This window comes from Podarcis muralis, chromosome 5 (genome assembly GCF_964188315.1).
Source record: "Podarcis muralis chromosome 5, rPodMur119.hap1.1, whole genome shotgun sequence".
Classification (NCBI taxonomy): domain Eukaryota; kingdom Metazoa; phylum Chordata; class Lepidosauria; order Squamata; family Lacertidae; genus Podarcis; species Podarcis muralis.
Window position 1 is genome coordinate 12075191 of NC_135659.1, and position 22331 is coordinate 12097521.

Genomic DNA, 22331 nt, shown 5'->3' on the forward strand with positions numbered 1-22331 from the left:
GGGGGGGTGTTATTGGGCTATTGTTTTTATTTTGAATTTATATATTGTGATCTTTTCTGTGAACCGCCCTGAGAACTCTGGATATAGGGCGGCATATTAATTCAATAATTGAACTGAAATATTTTATTGTCACTTGTACAACTTGTATACAGTGAGATCACACGAGCACCCCCCACTCATTTTTTCAAATTATTATTTAATTTAATAATAATTAGAAAATAACCACAGTTTTTACCATGTGCTGCCTGTGCAGGGCTAGAGCTCTTGGCCACAGGAAAGTGTCTGGTGTGGAGAGGAATAAGGCTTACAAACAGATCATACCAAGAATGAAGGGAAAGAGAGCAGTTATGGTTAGTGTTGGCTTTTATTTGATTTTTTTAATAATTAAAATATAATTGCATTATTGAAAGATTTAAAGGTTTCCCAGGAAGCCATAGAGGAGGTGTCATCTAGTGATCGCACACCCAGCCAAGATGAACCAAAGCAGAGTAAACGGTGGTCCCTGCCAATCCGAGAAGCGCCAAAGAGCCGAGGACTCCGCGGTTTCGTTTCTTGGGATCTGTAAGGAAAAGGTGAGGTTCACACGACTCACTCTCGGTATGAGAAGCAAGGTGAGCAGCTGATATCCCGGCTTCACTTGTTGCAAGAAGCCTGTCTTTTCAGCTACCCAGCCAGAGCGCCAAGACTTTCAAACCGTGCAGGATGGAGAAAGGGCAGTTGGCGTGCACAGTATACAGTCATATCTCGGGTTACAGCCGCTTCAGATTGCGTTTTTTCGGGTTGCGGACAGCCGAAACCCGGAAGTACCGGAACGGGTTACTTCCGGGTTTCGGCGGCCGCGCATGTGCAGAAGTGCTAAATCACGCTTTGCGCATGCGCAGAAGTACCAAATCGCAATCCGTGTGTGCGCAGATGCGGGTTGTGAATGTGCATTCCGCACGGATCACTGTACTGCAATCTACCTAGGATAAACGTCTCAGTGGTTGTTTTGTACCTCTAAAACAGACACAGGCAAGCTCGGCCCTCCAGATGTTTTGGGACTACAACTCCCATCATCCCTAGCCAACAGGACCAGTGGTCAGGGATGATGGGAATTGTAGTCTCAAAAAACATCTAGAGGGCCAAGTTTGCCTATGCCTGCTCTAAAACATGAGGTTTTCATTTTTTACCGTCCCCTTCAAGATATCCTATCAAAGGCAAGACACAGGCTTCAATACAAAAAGTTAAAGAGGCTTTGGCGGCCAAATGTCAGCAGGACACACGTTCATGAACTACTATTTCTGCTTTCCTAGACTGCTCCTTCTCACACCTTCTAGAGAGGACCTCCATGCACACTGCCCAGGTTTGCACCCCAGAGAGGTCACTTTGGTCCTACTAATGAAGGAAAAACAATGCAGGAGGCAGCAGTTACGAGTTAACAGTCTCTGCAGCCACAGCAGGCGCTGTGATTCTCCAGCAGTTTGACTTCAGCAGAGGCACACTCCATTGTCTCTTGAGACAGAAGGATGCCAGCTGTTAGTAGCTAGCCCTAAGCTGGGTGGACCAATGGCCCAACTCAGGATAAGGCAGCTTCCTAATAATTAACAGTCTGTTAATTAACAGAGTTAACAGTCTTTGCAGCCACAGCAGGCGCTGTGATTCTCCAGCCGTTTGAATTCACTCTGGAAGGTGCACTCCACTGTCTCTCAAGACAGGTGGATGACAACCAACCACAACAATGTATTTTTAAAATAATGTTGCACACTGCCTTGATGTTATGCATGAGAAGGTGGTCTATAAGCATTTTACAAATAAATAAATTTGATAACGAAAACCAGCAACCTTGCTGATTCTAAGCAGGGAGAAGTCTGGTAGTTTTGAGATTTCAGGGTGTGTTTGGAGGGGGGGTATGTGTGCAACCTTGAGACCCCCTGTGTACATCATCTAGTGTTCCATATGTGAAATATTTATTTTATTGATTTCCCAAAATTTATATTCTGCTTGATTGTAAAACCACCACCACCACCCCAAAGCGGTTTGCAAAAAAAAGCAATGAAATTATCAGTGTACTTCTCTACTCTTGAGTCAACACTTCAGTACAGTGGTACCTCGGGTTAAGTACTTAATTTGTTCTGGAGGTCCGCACTTAACCTGAAACTGTTCTTAACTTGAAGCACGACTTTAGCTAATGGGGCCTCCAGCTGCTGCCGCGCCACCGGAGCACAATTTCTGTTCTCATCCTGAAGCAAAGTTCATAACCCGAGGTACTATTTCTGGGTTAGCAGAGTCTGTAACCTGAAGCGTATGTAACCCGAGGTACCACTGTATGTGCTCCAGAGAATGTATAGGGCTTTCTCTTTTTCTGGCAAAGGAGGATGGAGTTAAGGCACTGCGTAAGCAGGGGTCAGCAAACTTTTTCAGCAGGGGGCCAGTCCACTGTCCCTCAGACCTTGTGGGGGGCTGGACTATATTTTGGAAAGAAAAAAAAATGAATGAATTCCTATGCCCCACAAATAACCCAGAGATGCATTTTAAATAAAAGGGCACATTCTACTCATGTAAAAACACGCTGATTCCCGGACAGTCTGTGGGCTGGATTTAGAAGGCGACTGGGCCGGATCCGGCCCCCAGGTCTTAGTTTGCCTACCCATGGCATAATGGGATAAAATCCCACTATTTTCATTCTAAACATAGCTTCCTACCCTTATGGAGGGGGGGGGGGGAGCATAAGATAGACTGTTCCTGGTTTCCAAGCTCTTGCACACTGCATGGAAGAGTTTGGCAACAGATCCAATTGGGAATCCAAGGGAAACTGTCCAATCGGAGCAGCTCTGCAGGCGACGAATGGATTGCGTTTAACCAGCCCCATAAACCCACCTCCTGTGTAGTAGCCGTAAGCATAAAGCAGTCTTCCGATGATCCAAGATGCACCGAGTCCTGTAGCGACACGCTGGGGGGGAAAAAGCAGAAATCGTCACTGCAAACTGAGAGAACTGGTGCTGATATGAATGTGCAATAGGGAAGAGGACATCAGCTTCCATTTTGTCCCCAGTTTTGTTTTAACATCTGTATGACTTTTAGAAGACATCTGAAGGCAGCCCTGTTTAGGGAAGCTTTTAATGTGTTATACATTACTGTATTTTAATATTTTGTTGGAAGCAGCCCAGAGTGGCTGGGGAAGCCCAGCCAGATGGATGGGGTATAATAATAATAATAATATACTACTACTATTATTATTATTATTATTGAACAACAGGGGGCAGTCACTAGAGGTTTCGGAGGGAGTGGTCATCAGTATGATGACACTGAGAGCTGTTCCGACAGTGGAACGGACTCCCCTCGGATGGCTGTGGGTTCTCCTTCCTTAGACATTTTTAAGCAGAGGTTGGGTGGCCATCTGTCATGGATGCTTTAGTTTGAGATCCCTACATTGCAGGGGGTTGGACTGGATGACCCTTGGGGTCCCTTGCAACAATTCTATGGCAACGTTTGAATCAGGAACAGCTGCCTGGACACAGTGGAGTGCAGAATGGGAACCAATAAGAGGCGTTTCAGTCCTGAGAAGGCAGAGACCCAGTTGAGCGGTGGTTCCCATGTCCAGGAAACTGGTCAACTGCCTTTTCTGGACTTGATTACACTCTCCTGTAAAGGAGTTTTGGAGTCCTCCTGGGATTTGATATCCCGCTTTATCACTACCCTAAGGAGTCTCAAAGCGGCTAACAATCTCCTTTCCCTTCCTCCCCCACAACAAACACTCTGTGAGGTGAGTGAGGCAGAGAGATAATAATATAATAATAATTTATTATTTATACCCCACCCATCTGGCTGGGTTTCCCCAGCCACTCTGGGTGGCTTCCAACAGAACACTAAAATACAATAACCTATTAAACATTAAAATCTTCAGAGAGAAGTGTGACTAGCCCAAGGTCACCCAGCAGTTGCATGTGGAAGAGCGGGGAATCGAACCCGGTTCACCAGATTACGAGTCCACTGCTCTTAACCACCACACCACACTGTATGGATGTTGCTGAGCTCTGTTCCAGAGAAACTTCAGCAGGGAATCAAGTACCTTGGGCTTCGCAGTCACACCCGGGCTTTGCTCCCACTGAGCAGCCTGGGGAAAAACAAACCCCCAAGTCTCTCATCTTGGTACTTACCGGGAAGTAGATTCCGCTCACTCCAAGAAAGAATAAGAAGGAGGAATACACTTCTAACCTGCAAGAACAGAGACAGGTGTGTGCGTTGTGGCTTTGTATCTGTTTTTAAATGGCCTGGAATGAGCTCCCTCATTCTTGCCAGCTGGTGTCAGAGACCAGGACCATCATTCTCAACAAGAGACTGCAAGGAAGAAGGCAGCAGATTTCACAGCTGTCCCTGAATAATTTGCACGCTTGCAATGATTCCTTCCTGTTACGGGAAAGTCAGGCCTCTGCAGCTCTCTCAGGGCACCATGGAGTGTATCCCTTATTGCACAGTGTATCCCTTATTGCATCTTCCCCATTCCAACCTCTGGGATGTGCACACATGAATTAAGAGGAGGTTCAGAGCAGAATACAGTGGTACCTCGGGTTACATATGCTTCAGGTTACATACGTTTCAGGTTACAGACTCTGCTAACCCAGAAATAGTACCTCAGGTTAAGAACTTTGCTTCAGGATGAGAAGAGAAATCATGTGGCGGCAGCACAGCGGCAGCGGGAGGCCCCATTAGCTAAAGTGGTGCTTCAGGTTGAGAACAGTTTCAGGTTAAGTACAGACCTCCGGAACGAATTAAGTACCTACCTCGAGGTACCACTGTATCGAGAATTTGTATATAAGGGGGAGAAAACGAAGGCCGAGGCAGGTACACAGTTGATGTGCAAAGGTCCAAAGACAGGGACTCCCAACATATATTGATGTAGGAATTGCATGCTCTCTCTCGGCAGGAAAGGTCAGCAAAATTTCGCTTCCGCAAGCTGCAATTTCCCCTGGGATTCCGTAACCCACCTTCCTGGCTGTTGCACGAGCTCTGTGCTCCAGCAATGCAGACTTCTGAACCACCTGCCTCCGACAAGCCTTTTGCTGACAAGCCACTGGCCGTAGCAAGACACTCGGCAGTCAAAAGGCAATCTCAAGAGCTGACACATGGAAGAGGGAACAGGCTTGTTTTCTCCTGCACTGGAGGGTAGGACTCGAACCCATGGCTTCAGGTTACAAGAAAGGAGATTCCAGCTAAACACCAGGAGGAACTTTCTGGTGGTAAGGGCCATTTGACTCCCTTGGAAGGTGTTGGATTCTCCTTGCTTGGAGGTATTTAAGCAGAGACTGGATGGCCATCTCTCAGGGAAAGCTTTTGCTGAGATTCTTGCATTGCAGGGGGCTGGACAGGCGTTTAGAAGATGGATTTCCTCAAGCGATTTTATCACGGCTGCTACAGGCAGCACGGCAGGGATTGCTGCATTGAGAATGGTTTCCCAAAACAGCAGCGGCTGCACCAGTCGAGGCATTAAACACTTAAGAAACCAAAATTAAACTCCTTGTGCGGAGGGCTACTCACGTATTCTGGTGTGCCCTCTGGATACAGTTGAAGAGATGTCCATTTTCAGGGTCTGTGCTGTACATGTTTGGGTACTTTTGAGGGAGGTTAGTGGGGGAAGGGAGAGAGAGAGAAAGAGAGAAAGAGAGAAAGAAAGAAAGAGAGAGAGAGAGAGAGAGAGAGAGAGAGAGAGAGAGAGAACATAAATGTCCACACCTCATCAACTGTGGAGTTGGAGGAGAAAAATGTTGTTGTTGTTGTTATTGTTGTAATTTATATACCGCCCTATACCTGGGGGTCTCAGGGTGGTTCACAGAATAAAATAATAATTATAAATATTATATAATATTATTATATAATAATAATAAATAAATATCAAAATATAAAACCACAAAATACATAATAAAAATAAAAACAACAACCCAATAGCCCCCCACAAAAAAGCCACCCACATTTTAAAAGGGCATAGGATGTCAATCAGTTCAACCAAAGGCCTGGTTAAAACGGAACATTTCTGCCTGGCGCCTAAAGGTGTATAATGAAGGCGTCGGGTGAACTTCCCTGGGGAGATCATTCCACAGACAGGGAGCCACTGCAGAGAAGGCCCCGTTCTTGTGTTGCCACCCTCTAGACCTCTCAAGGAGGAGGCACACGAAGGAGGGCCTCAGAAGATGATCTCAGGGTCTGGGTAGGTTCATACGGAAAGAGGCGGTCCTTGAGGTATTGCGGTCCTGAGCTGTTTAAGTGTTCCATGTGCTACCTAGTTATCAATGTGTTACTCTATTCCCACACCCAATGGGCACACAAGGAATGGAGCTATAGTAGCTACTGACTGATTGGGCTTCTGTTTTGCACTTTGCCGGAAACACACATTCATAGACATACCATGTCAGGTGGGTGAATTAAAACTTTGTGTCTGAGTGGGCTCCTTCTGTGTGAGACTTTCCTGTTTTCTGCCATCTTTCCCTTGCCTTCTGCTACAAGCCTTCCCACCATGGCAGCAGAGGAAGAAACTCTCTTTTTTTCCCCAGACCTGGAAGCAGCCACGGCGTCTCAAGCAAAAGTCAACAAAGGCTTCAGCAAACAGTAGCAGGTGAAACAAGCCGGGTCACTCGCCACAAGGGGGAATAAGAGCCCAAACACAACAGAAGCAACCCTCCCCTCCCAAGTTGCTTCTTCTCCCTTTATGTTTGCCTGCAAAGTGCATTTCAAAGGCTCTTTGCAGGAGTTACTGTATTTTTCGCTCCTTAAGGCGCACCTGATAAAAAGACCCACCTAGTTTTTAGAGGAGGAAAACAAGAAAAAAATAATTCTGAACGAAACAGTGGATGTATGATTTTTGTGGTTCATGCTGTGGCCACAGACATGTGATCTGATGGTGAATTTGGGTTGACCCAGTGCAAAAATCCTGAGAATCCATGTGGATCCGTGCCTTTTAACCACGTTTTAAGTGGGGAGGGAAGGAAAAGCACTGAAGGGACAAGGAGCACGCGTGGGGTGTGTGGAGAAGGAGGCTGCTAACAACGGAGGAGAGGGGTTTAATGGGAGGGAAGGAAAAACACTGAAGCGAGAAAGAGCACGTGTGGGGTGTGTGGAGGAGCTTTTCAGCTCGCTGAGCCGGGGAGGGAGGGAAAGAGAGCCTGGTTGCTTTAAAGGAGCCAACCGGACAAGAGCCGCTTACACCCGTGTAAGCGGCTCCTCTCCTCTCCTGCTTTGTTCCTTTAAAGCAAGCAGGCTCTCCTTCTATCCCTCCTCCCCGCTCAGCGAGCTGAAAAGCTTTGCTGCTATTTAGCAAGCTAAGTGGGGAGGAGGAAGGGAAAGAGAGCACGCTTGCTTTAAAACAGCCAACCCGACAGGAGCTGCTTACACCCATGTAAGCGGCTCCTCTCCCGCTTTGATGTTTCAGAGCGAGCCACGGACGAGGGAAGGAAGGGGAACCATGGATCCTGCAGCAGATCCCCCCGCCATCCGTAGACATCCGCTGCATAAGAGGCACAGACATTTCCCCTTACTTTTTAGGAGGGAAAAAGTGTGTCCTATGGAGCGAAAAATACGGTAACTAACACAGAAGCGAGAGTGCCAAGGCAGAGGAGTGGTAGGGACACGGCTTGCCAGTCTTGTGGCTGAAGTCCCCCACCCATCCCTGAGCCACGAGAAACCATTCACAAAGCCTGGCTCCAGTTGTTTTTAGAGGGGCTTATGACTCACCGACTGAGAGCAGAGCAGACACACCCTCTGGCCTCCTTCCTAACTGCGGCACCAAAGCCTTCCAGGGAGAGGAGAGGAAGTTTTTTCTGTGCACAAATTGGAGCGGAGGGTTTCTAACAAGACTCCTCTGTTTCAGAGACCCCTGCAAAACGGCTCCCCAAGTGATGCTAGCAGCTGAGAACCACAGAAACCAGCAAGAGCGGCGATACAGCTCGTTCCCCCGCGGCAGCTTTCAGATCAGAAACATTTGTGCAGCGTTGCCAGCTGTGGGCGTTTGCAAAAGCCAACTCCCAAATTCCTTGCCCAAGTCCTCACAGATTAAAAAACCAGGGAGAGTTGGAAGCTATGATGTGAAGATCAAATCTACTATCAAGGACGCCCCGAGCCACCTTCAAGGCCTGCCTACATAATGCGTGCAAACACCAGAACTGGAACAGATTCATGGTCTATCTAGGCCGTTTCCACCAACGGCCATCCAAGTGCTATTTGGGCGTTTGCAAGCAGGACATGAAGGGAAGAGCCATCTCAGCGGTACACTGCCTTTGACTATGGAGGTTCCACTGAGGCAGCATGTCACCTGGCAGAAAGTAGCGATAGCTGCCTGCATTGTTCCATTTCCACACGGCTTACTCAAGAGCGCACCAAAGGAAAGGGGCGGGGGGAAACCCACCCACTTTCCAGCCACCAAAGGGGGAAAATCCCACGCCACTGGCCATGAGGTCTGAAAAAACATGGCTCTTTGAAAAAAGGAAGAACAGACCCCACAGGAAATAAGCAGAATGATCAGATTATATGGGATATGCTGCGTCTTTACTCTTGTCTTCCCAGAGTCGTGATGCAGCAACTCACCTGAACATTGTATTTCTTGCGGGCTTTCCCCACATTGATGGCAAGGTGTGTTACCAAGATGAAACTGGCAGCACCGGTGAGAATCACATAGCCGTATTCCTTTGAGAGAACCACCATCTTGGCACTGAGGAGAGGGGGAAAGGGGAAGGTTAGCACAAGCCCAAGAATCAGAATCGCTACCCCTCCCCCGCCCGGCCTTTTCTGCGGTGGTGCCTCTGCTACTGAGCTCCCTCCCTCCTGAGATTTATCGATGCTGCTGCTGGTCATTTTTCTGAACCCCATGAAAAACCTGTTTATTTCTCTACTATTATATCTAGAGCCATCAACATTACTGTTGAGGAGTCAGACATGAGAGCCAGCGCTATTTTTCCAGAGGCCAACAATCTTATCTCTCCTCCATAAACAAGTCCCATGAGGGCAATGTCTGATTTGAGTCGCTGTTAATAAAATTAATGTTCCCCAAAATGCCCCTGACTCTAGATTAGTGTGTCAGTCTGCGCATATTCAGATCAGATAGACGATGCCTTTGCAACAAGTCCTTGCAGGATCGAGGAGTGAAGAGCTGTTGTTGCAGCACATACATGCGCCAGGGTGCAAGCACAATTTCAAACTACTGGCATGTTTCCCCCTGGCATTCTCTATCTCCAAATGCCTGCATCAAACATGCCAGATACTCCACTCTGTCTTAACCAACCACCCTAGATCTCCGGGTACCTGCCAAACTTGCCTATGAAGTTGAAATCTATACACTCAAGGGAGGCTTTTCGCAAGCAACACCTGCCTCCCACAATGGCAAAAATCCTAGGCTGAAAACCCCAGCGATGCACCCACAGGAACCGCCTGAGCTTGAAGTACTGGAAAGGAGGAAGACAAAGATCAAAGGATGCCAGGAGGCAGCTATAAAGTGCTCTGGGCCAAAGGCTGGCTTTTTGCAGGATTTCCCCTCTACTATGTCTCAGTGACAAAGGAAATTGCACTTTGTGCGGCAGCCAAGTCTGGGCAAAGTTGAGGGCCCAGGGACTCGAAGACCTGGTCCAGAAGAAAAAGCAACAGCGAGCGGGTTCACCTTGTGTAAAGTTGCCCCACCAAGAGCCGTTAAGGTGTAAAGTCCAAACACACAGGGGCGGCTTATCTGCAACCTGATGTCCTTTCACCCCATCAAGTTAAACTGTACAACTGCTGTGCCCACCTCCCTTGCAAGGCTCAGTCCTTAGGAGCAGGTGCCAGCCGGCGTGATTTGCCCCAGATATATCAGGTCATCCATTCTGAAGGAAATCAGCCCTGAGTGCTCACTGGAAGGACAGATCCTGAAGCTGAGGCTCCAGTACTTTGGCCACCTCATGAGAAGAGAAGACTCCCTGGAAAAGACCCTGATGCTGGGAAAGATGGAGGGCACAAGGAGAAAGGGACGACAGAGGACGAGATGGTGGGACAGTGTTCCCGAAGCTACCAGCATGTGTTTGACCAAACTGTGGGAGGCAGTGGAAGACAGGAGTGCCTGGCGTGCTCTGGTCCATGGGGTCACGAAGAGGCGGACACGACTAAACAGCAGCAACAACAACATACCAGGTCAAGCCCACACTTCATTCCAGAGGTGTCCGCTTGCCACAAAGGGGAGAAAGCCCCTCCACTGAGTCAACTGCTTGTGTGAAAAGCCTAGCATGTGGTTTCGGAGAATGGGAACGGCGCTAGGAAAGCGCAAACCAGTTGCTTGGGGCAAAATTATGCGAGGGAACCGACTTGCCGCCAACGCACTACTCTAATACCCCTTGCTCATCCCACAAGGCTGAAAGTCAAGACACCCCCTGCTGAAGGACGCCCCCCCCACCCCCCACCCATGGCAAGGGGTTGGCAGCATCCTGCCAGCCCTGGACAAGAGCCCCATCTTCCAGCATGTTGAGCTCAGTTGGTGAGAGTGTGGTGCTGAGAACGCCAAGGTTGCAGGTTCGATCCCCGCATGGGGCAGCTGCATACTCATTGCAGTAGGGTTGGACTAGATGATGCCCAGGGTCACCTTGCACCCCTATGATCTCTATGCTATTTGATCACAAGCCCTGCCGTTTTCAAGACTCGCCACAATCTCAGTCCAACCGGCAGCTGCTTGCAGCCGGCAGGATTCGCACTCGAGGTCCGGGAGCCGCCAGCTTCGCCGCTGGGACTGGGAGCCGCCCGCAAAGGGCAAAAGCGCCCCGGCGGACGGGGCGGGAGGAACTTGGCCCGCGACGCCCGAGCTGAGCCAGGGGACACCGGGCCCAAGAGCCGGGGAAAGGGCCGAGCCGGGCGTAGGGCTGCGGGAAGCTCCGCCCGGCTCCGAAGACCCTCGTCCTCCCGTCCGACCGCCCCGTCGACCCGGACTCACCACCACCGTCGCCGCTGCCGCCCAGCAAGTGCACACCGAGAAACGCAGCGCCGCCCCGGGCCGAGAGCGAAGGGTTGCCCGGGAAGCCCAGCCCACGCCGGGGCGGATCCACCCGAGGGCGCGGCTGCTCCGAAACGCGGAGCGCGCAAGAGCGCCCTCTCCTATGGAGAGAGGAAAGTTTGAGTACCTCTCTCTCTCTCTGTGAACATTAGCATTGCCTAGTTAGGTCTAGTTAGGCCTAGTATAAAGAAAATTTAATAATGGTTTTTTAAAAAGCATTGCCTAGTTAGCCCTTTTAAAAAAAAAAAAATGTTTTTCAGGTTTATGTTGTTGTTTAGTCGTTTAGTCGTGTCCGACTCTTCGTGACCCCCTGGACCAGAGCACGCCAGGCACTCCTGTCTTCCACCGCCTCCCGCAGTTTGGTCAGGCTCATGTTTGTAGCTTCGAGAACACTGTCCAACCATCTCATCCTCTGTCGTCCCCTTCTCCTTGTGCTCTCAATCTTTCCCAACATCAGGGTCTTTTCCAGGGAGTCTTCTCTTCCCATGAGGTGGCCAAAGTATTGGAGCCTCAGCTTCACGATCTGTCCTTCCAGTGAGCACTCAGGGCTAATTTCCTTAAGAATGGATGAATTTGATCTTCTTGCAGTCCACTGGACTCTCAAGTGTCTCCTCCAGCACCATAATTCAAAAGCATCAATTCTTTATGGTCCAGCTCTCACTTCCATATATCACTACTGGGAAAACCATGGCTTTAACTATACGGACCTTTGTTGGCAAGGTGATGTCTCTGCTTTTTAAGATGCTGTCTAGGTTTGTCATTGCTTTTCTCCCAAGAAGCAGGCGTCTTTTAATTTCATGGCTGCTGTCACCATCTGCAGTGATCATGGAGCCCAAGAAAGTAAAATCTCTCACTGCCTCCCATTTCTTCCCCTTCTATTTGCCAGGAGGTGATGGGACCAGTGGCCATGATCTTCGTTTCACTAACTTTTATACCTGTCAACTTTCAGATTTGAAAATAAGTGATCAGCAGCCTCAAAAATAAGGGATCAGCAGTCTCACCTGTCCCGGGGACAGTCTACAGGATATCTAACAATCTGGGATAGCAGCGGGAAGCAGCGTGAAAGAATTTCCCGCAAAAAAGGGAAGGTTGACAGCTATGCTAACTATACAATCTTTTTGACATTTAAAACTCAACTTCCTTCCCCCTCTTTCTGCGGTTCCTTAAATTTACAGTGGTACCTCTGGTTGCAAATGGGATCCGTCCCGGAGGCCCGTTCGCAACCTGAAAAGAACACAACCCGCGTCTGTGCATGCGCGGGTCACGATTCGCTGCTTCTGCACATGCGTGTGACGTCATTTTGTGCGTTTGCGCATGTGGCGAAACCCGGAAGTAACCTGTTCCATTACTTCTAGTTCGCTGTGGGACACAACCTGAAAACATGCAACCTGAAGCAAACGTAACATGAGGTATGACTGTATCTTCTTTTGCACATCCAAATTAACTTAATTTGCTCATTCATTATTTTAAATATATACTGTTATGAAACTGCAGGTTATTACAATAACCCTGACAATGTTCTTATCTGTTTACAGTTTGTAAATATTCAAGGAACCATTTCCATTCTTTTATAAAAAGTTTGTTATCCTGATTTCTTATTCTTCTGGTAAGTTTCGCCATTTCTGCATATTCCGTATGTTTTTGTATCCATTCTTCCTTTGCTGGGACTTTCACTTATATTACCACTTATATTTCTCTTCTTTGCATCTGTATGGAGGTTCTGCCTTGTTTATTTGTTTGTTTGTTTGTTTGTTTATGTTATCTTCTTTTTTAAATAAAAAATATTTAGTTATTTACAACCATTTTATGCTGCCCAATAACACATTTCCCTGGACAACTAATATAACAATAAAAACTTGAAAATATAATGAAAGTCTCTTGCATTAATGTGGCTGTGTCCTTTGTGAATTTGTACTATATACTGACAGATAAAAGCACACATTGAACAGCCTTGGGAATTATATATATATGAAGAATAAGCTCGCGAAGCAGTGTGGGCACATTCTTCAACATCTGGAGGGAGTGCCCAAAATGTGGGGAAGTTTTGAAGCACACAGCTGATAAGGAAATGAAGCTTATGCTATTGTGCAATATCGACAGTGACTATCTGTTGTACCTGTGAAGGAAGTCACTGTCTTGCTTGTTCCTGGTACCTCCGACAGCTCGGCTGAGCAAGTGGCGTCTTCCATCTTCTCCCAGCCATGTGGACTAGATGGCAAAAAATGTGGGAGGTTATATCATACACTCACATATCAGATTAGGAAGGCGAAAACACAAAAGACTTGGCAATTCTTTTATGACACGCAATTCCTGAAGAAAAAGGCGATACATCAACCAAGGCTATATACAAGCACAAGTCTTTATTGATACATCAAGTTTGTGCAACTCCTCAAAAAGGGAGGAAGCTGAATGGAGTGGGTTTGAGAGAGGGTAAGTAAGAGAGGTTAATATTCATTGATTTGTGAAATTTCTCTACTCACAGCTACCTCTGATTTATTGCATGCCAAAGTAACTTTCACTTCGTCAATTTGTGAATAATAGTAATAATAGTAATAATAATAATAATAATAATAATAATAATAATAATATATTGTTTATACCCCACCCATCTGGCTGGGTTTCCCCAGCCACTCTGGGCAGATCCCAACAGAATATTAAAAACACAATAAAACATCAAACATTAAAAACTTCCTTAAACAGGATTGCCTTCAGATGTCTTCTGAAAGTCAAGTAGTTGTTTATTTCCTTGACATCTGACGGGCGGGCATTCCACAGGGCAGGCGCCACTACCGAGAAGGCCCTCTGCCTGGTTCCTTGTAACCTCGCTTCTTGCAGTGAGGGAACCACCAGAAGGCCCTCGGCGCTGGACCTCAGTGTCCGGGCTGAATGATGGGGGTGGAAATGCTCCTTCAGGTATACTGGGGCGAGGCTGTTTAGGGCTTTAAAGGTCAGCCATATCAGGCTGAGGAGGAGAGCCAGTGAAAAATTGTTTCAACCTGAGATATATAGTAGTTAGACTCAATTAATTGGGGATGGGGGTGGTCTTTCCTTGGCAGTCAGCAGTGTTCGTGCTGGAAAGGAGCTTATTTTATGTGCTTCAAATCCATGTTTTCAGTAAGCATCTGAAAGGGTTGCTATCGCATTGCATCTCGCTAATAATATTTCTATTGCAAGTAAAGAGCAATTCTGAGCCATTACCAAATACAGTGGTACCTCGCAAGACGAATGCCTTGCAAGACGAAAAACTCGCAAGACGAAAGGGTTTTTGGTTTTTTGAGTGGCTTTGCAAGACAAATTTCCCTATGGGCTTGCTTTGCAAGACGAAAACGTCTTGCAAGTTTGTTTCCTTTTTCTTAAAACCGTTAATACAGTTGCAACTTGACTTCAAGGAGCAACTCATAGCATGTGGTGTGGTAGCCTTTTTTGAGGTTTTTGAAGACTTTGGTGATTTTTGAAGCTTTTCCAAAACTTCTTTTGAAACTGTGCTTCGCAAGACGAAAAATTCGCAAGACGAAAAATTCGCAAGACGAAAAAACTCGCAGAACGAATTAATTTCGTCTTGCGAGGCACCACTGTATGAGGAAAGCTGCACTCCAATCTAGCGCCAGGCATAGCAGCAACATCTTAACAGAATAATATCACTCTCCAAAGCCAAACTATTCCAGTAAGGTAATTTGCTGTCATTTGCTGTCATAGAGTTTCAAATATGATTCTGAGGATGTCTTAACTTTCAGGCATTTTACGCTTATTTACTCTGAAGTATGCCCCACTGTCTTCAAAAAGGATTGCTTCCTAGGACATGCGTGGTGGACTGCAGTCCTGGTCACATTGTGATCAGCGGGGTTTACTTCCAAGTAAAGATACATAGGACGACGCTCTCAATATATCACCAAGTCCATTTTCAGAGTCTACTAGGCTCATTCGTCCCAGTCCTCTTCGTTTTCATCGTCTCCTGACGCAGTTAAGAATTCATATACAGCCGCGCAAACTCCCAGGAGCCAGGCAAACACCGTGCCGGCAGAGAAGATGCAGAATCCAACCAGACCCAGGAAAAGATAGTCTTGGTCATCAAAATGGATGAAGCATTTATAATTCAGTTGCTCCTGTGCCTCTTCCAGCATCTTCAGGTCATGCACAAAAGCTGGGCTGTAGCAGGTGACGTTGTCAGAGTCTGCAGAGGAAACGCAAGAGGGACAAGAAGTCTCGACTTGTGCATAAAAAACATGTCAATTAAGGACATGTCTACAGGCCTGTGGCCTTGATCCTCACCAGACCCATGAAGACACCCTCCCCTTTAAACTCAGACCTAACTTGCTTTCATGTTTGTTCCAGTCAAGTGGTATATACATTTCAGGAAACAAAATAAATCAGCATTTATGGTTGTTATCTTTCTACTAAACATCTAAAATGGCAGGCCAGAGTGCTTACTGCCCAATAGACTGATTACTGGACCCATTCCCAGGGGAAAAATATTCTTGGAGGGGGAGGCAGAATTCTCCATCACTTTGGGGGGAAAGATTTCTGCAGCTGAGGTGGGTTTTCTTGGTAATCCTTCTGAAATAATTGTCTTGGTGCATACTGAATGAAAAGCTATTATTAGTCCATGTTAGTGGGTGAACCCAAGAGTGATCTGGCTATGACAGGGGTCCCCAAACTAAGGCCCGTGGGCTGGATAAGGCCCAAGGGACTCGTTTATCCGGCCTGTGGCGACCCCCGCTGCCCACTGCTGACACCCGCTCTTACTGGCGCTGCGCAGCACGGCTGCCCACTTCCAGGTTGGAGCAGCACTGGAAACAGCTTGTGTGCATGCGCAAGCGTTATTTGCGCATGCACAAGCGTTATTTGCGCATGCACAAGCGTTATTTCCTTCTCCCCTGGCAGCGGCAAGCCCGCCATTTTGTGGTTTGCCTCGGGTGCCAAAATGTCTTGGGCCAGCCCTGCAGATGGGTCACATTCACCTGGTTTTGGGCCTAGTAAAGTCCGGTAAAGTCCAGTCAAAGGCGACGATGGGGTTGCGGCGCTCATCTCACTTTCAGGCCGAGGGAGCAGGCGTTTGTCCACAGACAGCTTTCTGGGTCATGTGACCAGCAGGACTAAACCACTTCTGGTGCAGTGGGACACCGTGACGGAAACCACAGCGCACGGAAACACCATTTACCTTCCTGCTGCAGCAGTACCTACTTATCTACTTGCACTGGCATGCTTTTGAACTGCTAGGTTGGCAGGAGCTGGGACAGAGCAACGGGAGCTCACTCCGTCATGGGGATTTGAACCGCTAGCCTTCTGATTGGCAAGCCCAAGAGGCTCAGTGGTTTAGACCACAGCGCCACCTGCATCCCCCATGTACCAAGGATGCTGTGGCATTGGGTTGGCTGGGAGTTGGGCTAGATGACGTAGCCCAACTCCATCTTTGTGACAGTGTGGTCCCTCTGTGCTTCCTTACACAGAACCTCTTTTGCCCATTTTGCTACCCATCTCCTAGTTTGGAGAGATCTTTGGGGAGCCATTGGTAGGAGCTGGGACAGAAAAATGGGAACTCACCCTGTCGCGGGGATTCGAACCGCCAACCTTCTGACTGGCAAGTCCAAGAGGCTCAGTGGTTTAGAGCACAGTGCCAGCTGTTTCCCAACTTCCCCAAACGGTGTGGATGCCATTGGCAGAACTCATGCAGTGTTGGACCACCCAACTCTGGCACTAGAGCCCCCTAATTTTATTGGACTTCTACCCTTCGCCTAGTGCAGACAGGTTGCCTGCCCTGAGCTGGCTCTCATACTGTAGAAGACAGCTGTCAAGTGGGGCCACAAAGTTATCATGATGTGCCATTTTGTGCCACCAGCTGGCATGGAGCATGGTGTGTCTTATTTCATTTCCAGAAGGAAAGAGGAGCTCTCGTTGCCAGATAAGCTTGCAGCCAGCATTAAAGTTTAACCGCTGCTCTCAAACAAGGCGCAGAGGAATGCAAAGGGATGTGTCTGTTTCACACACAAACAGTGATGCTGGCTATTTGAAACAGCCGTGGCAAGGCTATAAGGTGAGTTGTGTGACATAAGTGGGAAACAGAACTGCCTTCCCTGACACATAAGCAGCCTCCTTCTTCCCCCTTCCCCTTCTCTGAGAGTTACGACGCAGGAATAGAAATTTTCTTCTGGAAGCGTAGCTTTGTCTCTGCTTGGAATATGGGAAGGGAGGGGAGGATTCAGAAAGGGAGTAGTGTATCAGAATTAATGGGAAAGGGCCTCCTCTTTGGTAAACGCGTGAGGGAAGGATTGAAACTCTGTATTAGCAGAAATTGAGTGATATTTGTAAATAAAAAGATCGAAGGAATATATACAAAGCAGAAAGAAATGATATTATACAGTGTAAACCTGTGTAAAAAAGAATGTTATATCAAACAATATGATGAGAAGGATGGGAAGAATTGTGCTGATGAGTACTTTTACTATGTAAATAACTTTGTCTCTCTCTCTTTTTTTAAAATTGATTTCTTTGTTACTTCTTTATTTCCTTTTTTTCCTTTATAAATTTTCTATTTTATATAATTTTCTTTTTTTACCTGTTAAGAGATAGTACATAATGTTTGTATAGACATGCAAACCTTTTAATCAATAAAGAATTGATGATGATAATAATAATAATAATAATAATAATAATAATAATAATAATAATGAAATATTGTAACGTAAAAGAAACACCTTTGTGAATTGCATGGGTTGCCCCCCCCCAAAAAAAACTACCATGATAACACAGCAAGCCTTTTAGGTGGTTCTTCAACAATAAGAAGCAACAACAGCTGAAAAGAATGGCATCAGCAAAACTGCAGATAATAAGGCAAGAAACACTCCGCTCAGAATAGTGGAGAAGCTTGCACACAATATTTTGACTCGGGAATCACAAGAAATTCAGGATAAACAGCAGCAGAGCTCTCTGTTGCCTTGATGGCTGATGAGGGGAGAAGGGGGCAAGACAAAATATTTGTGTGTGTTTGCTTGACATTTTCAAAGAGCTTCTTATTCTCCCATTAACTTTGGCAAGAAAGTACCTTCCTAGTGCAATAGTTATACAGTGGTACCTCGGGTTAAGAACTTAATTTGTTCTGGAGGTCTGTTCTTAACCTGAAACTGTTCTTAACCTGAGGTGACACTTTAACTAATGGGGCCTCCCGCTGCCGCTGCTGCGCGATTTCTGTTCTCGTCCTGAAGCAAAGTCCTTAACCCGAGGTACTATTTCTGGGTTAGCGGAGTCTGTAACCTGATGCGTATGTAACCTGAAGCATCTGTAACCTGAGGTACCACTGTACTGCCACTTCATTGAAAAGTAAATTATTGCTGTCCTTCCTTGGCTTTGACTCTTCTGAGGCAGAGGAGCAAAGTCGTGGTACATGCCTTTGCTCTAAGCATAGGAATGCAGAGGACTTATTTTTAAAGGCCAAACGCCAGAGGGACATAGTTGTCCTAAGTCCACAGACTGCTCACCCTCTCAGCCCAGCAGCTGGGTAAGCGCCCTACAGCTCACCTGGAGATGGGACCCCATCCCCTAGATGCTCAGAATTCCCACTCACCTGGGATAGTTATGCCACTCTCTTTTATGAAGCTGCACAGTTCCATGAAGGAGCAGTTGCAGAACCAGGGATTCCCGCTTAAGCCCAGGCTTCTCAGGTTGGGCAGGTCCCTGAGGGTAATTGCATCAAGGAACGTCAGGCTACAGCGGCTCACATCCAGGTGCCTCAGCCAGGTATTGTTGGCAAAGGAGTCCTTCTCAATCTCCACCAGGCCGGGGTTGTCGGAGAGCTTGAGGACAACCAGGCTGCCCAGCTGGGAAAAGGTCCCAAACGTGATCAGGGTGAGGTTGTTGAAACTGAGGTCCAAGTAGACCAGCCTGATGATGCTCACAAAGGTGAAGTCCAGGTCCTGGCCCAAAGCATTGCCGCTGCAGTCTAGATAGATCAAGTCGCTGAGGAAGTTCAGCTCCACGGACGGCAAGTAGCTGAGCTGGTTTTGAGCCAGGATCAGCTGCCTGGTGTCCAGAGGGATGGTCGCCGGGAACTCTGCAAGCCCCTTCCCTGTGCAGTTCACGGCCAGATACTCGCAAGTGCACCCCTGGGGACACGACACACCTTCTGCCGTCCCACCAATTCCTAGGAGCAGCACCACCCACCGCAAGCAGCAGCCGGCTCCCTTTGCACCCCAATGTTCTCCACTCCATTCTGGGCGGGGAGCCATTTCTTCTCCGCACCGATCCTGTGGAGAGCTCAGGGTGCTCTGCTTTCTGCAAACTCTTCGCTCGTCAACATCTCGGGCAAACGGCCAACTGAAGCACCTGGGGCAGAGAGCTCACTTTCTTGAATGTGCAAAACGGCCACTTGCTGCTCTGTATCGTGTTGACTGCCAGTTGACACCTTTATGTCATCCAAGGTTCATCCCTGCACAGGTTTTGGGCATGCTTTGTGTGTATACACAAGAGAAAGTGTACGTCTTCTGCCAATGGCAAATGAAGATGATGGATTTTTCGGAGCTAGCCGACCTAACCGGAAGAGTCCGCAACCGGAAGGAGGAGGAGTATCAGGAAAAGTGGATTAAATTTAATGATTATTTAGTTAAATATGTTAAGTTAAATTAACTGAAAACAGCTTGCAGATACTTAATTGGCTTAGGGTTTTATTTATGTTAAGTGATGAATTAATATGTTTAATTTCGTAATGTGAAGATTTAAGGATGTTAAAGTTAAATTTTATGAGAATTGTGATTTGGAAAACCGTTAAAAGTATATACAGTGAAATTCAACCAAGGGGAAGCAAGGAAGTCACTTAACAAAGTTAATAAGTGTGATTTTCAATAAGGCTATGATTTATGTTTGTTTGTCTTATGTGTTTGTTTGTTTATAATTTTGTGAAAACCAATAAATTTTTTTTGGAAAAAAAGAAAGAAAGTGTCCGTCTTCTGTACCTGAGGCAGACTAGGGTGCCTGACAATCACCAAGAAAATTTTAGAGAGTCCAAGGCTGAGAAGCCAGGTAGGGCTTGTGTGATGGAACTTAATTAAGACTTCTAAACCCCCCCCCCCATCTTTTAGAGTGCATTACATAAATAAATACAACCAAGGTGCATAGCTGTCAACTTTCCCCTTTTTAAAAGGGAAATTCCCTTATTCCGAATAGGATTCCTCGCAAGAAAAGGGAAAAGCTGACAGCTATTCCCAGGTGGTTAAGAAAGCCCAACAGAGACTCCACCTCCTCAGAGTATTGTGGAAGAATGATGTCAATCAACATTTGATGATCTCCTTCTACCGGTCCACAATAGAAAGTGTCCTTTCATACTGCATCACGGTGTGGTACGCTGGTTTGACATCATCTGACAGGAAGTGCCTACAGAGGGTGGTAAATACAGCACAAGATATTATGGGCTGTCCCGTGAATCCGCTGGATGAAATAGTGGAAGAACGTTTCCTCAGGAGAGTGAGGAAAATTCTTAGGGATGATTCACTCCCTGGCCGGCACTTTCTTGATCTTCTGCCCTCAGGCAGAATATATAGAAGCACCAACAGGGTAAAGAACAGCTTCTGTCCATGGGCTGTTAGGCTGCTGAATGAAAAGATAACAAGAGGGCAACTGACTTTGGGGTTTGGTGGGTGTGCGTCAGTAAATGAGGTACCGGTAAATTAAGACTAAGAGAGCTGAGTGGGGGGTGCTCGTGTAATCTCACTGTATACAAGTTGTACAAGTGACAATAAAGTATTTCAATTACGTTCTTCATTAAATTATCTTTCCATTGATATATAATTTTATGGTGCTACTCCCCCCAAAAGTGGTGCTATGAGCCATCAAACCTCGGAAATACATTTTCCCCAAAAGGTTTCCACAATTTTGGCCAGTAGCGTACAATGGAATGGTCTCAGTGGGGGGGGGGGAGCACATTTTTATTCTGATTATGACTTTATCAAAATAAAATAATATGTAATAAAACACACACACACAAGGCTTTGCGACCTGTTTACATCTGCAAGAGCTCTTCTAAGCACCGAATAGGTAACTTCCAATCTTTCTTCATTTTGGGGAGTTTTCTTGTTGAATGGACAGGCTCCCACCACTTTTCCACCGCTATTGTTAGTATGAGTACTCTCTCTCTCTCTCTCTTTTAGGAATTTATTGTTTAGTTTAGGAGTGTGAATGTAGCGGGTATTAGGGGAAAGGCACTCGTGATTTGGTTTCAATGCTGCACCCCATTGATTAACAGAATTCTCCCCTCTAAATCTTCTGTAAGGAACGCCATTTAAATTTGTGCTTTTGTCATGGATAAGAATTTCTGACTTTGGAGCTCTTTTTGACATTTTTCCCCAGCATGGTGGGCAGCTGACCCACATAAAAGATTCCCTTCGTGCAAGCATGTTTGAAGGTCATGTGTGAAGCGCACAGACTCCCGGAGACTAATGCAACATCTGACCCCACTCCTCTAAATCAATGGCCGCAGTTGTCTTTTGCTTGGGGGCCCTTTCAGAAATGTCCTCAGCTCTTACGGAGCAGGTGGGCCACCAGTTATTGGCTATCACACTCGCCCCCCAGGAACCTCCTTCCCACTTGACTCCTTTGACGCCTCGGGGGCCGAGACTTGGACTTGCATCCTGGTGTGATGACCTGGGACTTGGGCTCAGACTCAGAATCAGAGAAGTCTCAGTCCGCACCGGATCCTTTGCCTCAGGCGACATCTGAACCAAGTCTGGGGCCTGATCCTGAAGAGCCCCAGTCTGCACAGCTGGGCCGAGTCAGGGGCCTGAGCCTGCCCTGGCTCCAGATGCAGGGATTACCTCATTGCCTTCAGCTGGGCCATCACTTACAGCTGCTCCACTACCAGTTGGGTCAGGAGAGGCTGAGGTGGCTTCTGGGTCTAGTAACCCACCGACATCTCCCGAGCTGCAGAGACTGAGGTCTGAGAGAAGGAGAGACCTGAGTACTCGCAGGAGGAGTGCTCGCCTTTAGGCGAAACAGGGAGGTGAGTCGCCGGGGGATCAGGACTGGCCGCTACCCTGACAAAGATAAAAGGCTGTCGGACCCCGCCCCAGGTTGCGGGAGCAACACTGCCTGAGATCCTGTTTCTGACCTTGCCTGGTTTCCTGCCTCGTGTCCTGCCTTGGCCCTGTCAGACTGACTCCTTGTGGAACCCTTGGATTCGGGACCGGACCTGGGCCACGTTGCTTGGGTTATATACATAATAATAATAATAATTTATTATTTATACCCCGCCCATCTGGCTGAGTTTCCCCAGCCACTCTGGGCGGCTTCCAATCAAGTGTTAAAACAATACAGCATTAAATATTAAAAACGTCTCTAATCAGGGCTACCTTCAGATGTCTTTTAAAAAGAAGATAGCCGC

The 22331-nt window shown here is 47.2% G+C and overlaps 2 protein-coding genes across 4 annotated transcripts; both read right to left on the reverse strand.

Annotated features, from left to right (window-relative positions):
• Positions 1 to 345: 345 nt before the first annotated feature.
• On the reverse strand, positions 346 to 11066 carry MGST3 (microsomal glutathione S-transferase 3). Of its 3 annotated transcripts, none has more exons than XM_028732484.2 (6): positions 10910 to 11065; positions 8551 to 8674; positions 5515 to 5588; positions 4137 to 4194; positions 2857 to 2929; positions 346 to 559 (listed from the first exon to the last, which is right to left on the reverse strand). In XM_028732484.2, the coding sequence occupies exons 2-6, from the start codon at positions 8665 to 8667 to the stop codon at positions 450 to 452; spliced, it is 432 nt and encodes a 143-aa protein (XP_028588317.2). In that variant the 5' UTR covers positions 8668 to 8674; positions 10910 to 11065; the 3' UTR covers positions 346 to 449. The 3 variants fall into 3 exon arrangements, with proteins under 3 accessions (XP_028588317.2, XP_077784404.1, XP_028588320.2); XM_077928278.1 differs by lacking the exon at positions 10910 to 11065 and adding an exon at positions 9278 to 9417; XM_028732487.2 differs by lacking the exon at positions 5515 to 5588 and having other exon boundaries at positions 10910 to 11066.
• A 3647-nt stretch (positions 11067 to 14713) lies between these two features.
• On the reverse strand, positions 14714 to 19188 carry LOC114598414 (leucine-rich repeat-containing protein 52-like). The gene is made up of 2 exons (XM_028732077.2): positions 18528 to 19188; positions 14714 to 15140 (listed from the first exon to the last, which is right to left on the reverse strand). Exons 1-2 carry the CDS (start codon positions 19186 to 19188, stop codon positions 14887 to 14889), a joined length of 915 nt encoding a protein of 304 aa, XP_028587910.2. The 3' UTR covers positions 14714 to 14886.
• Between the last annotated feature and the right edge of the window lie 3143 nt (positions 19189 to 22331).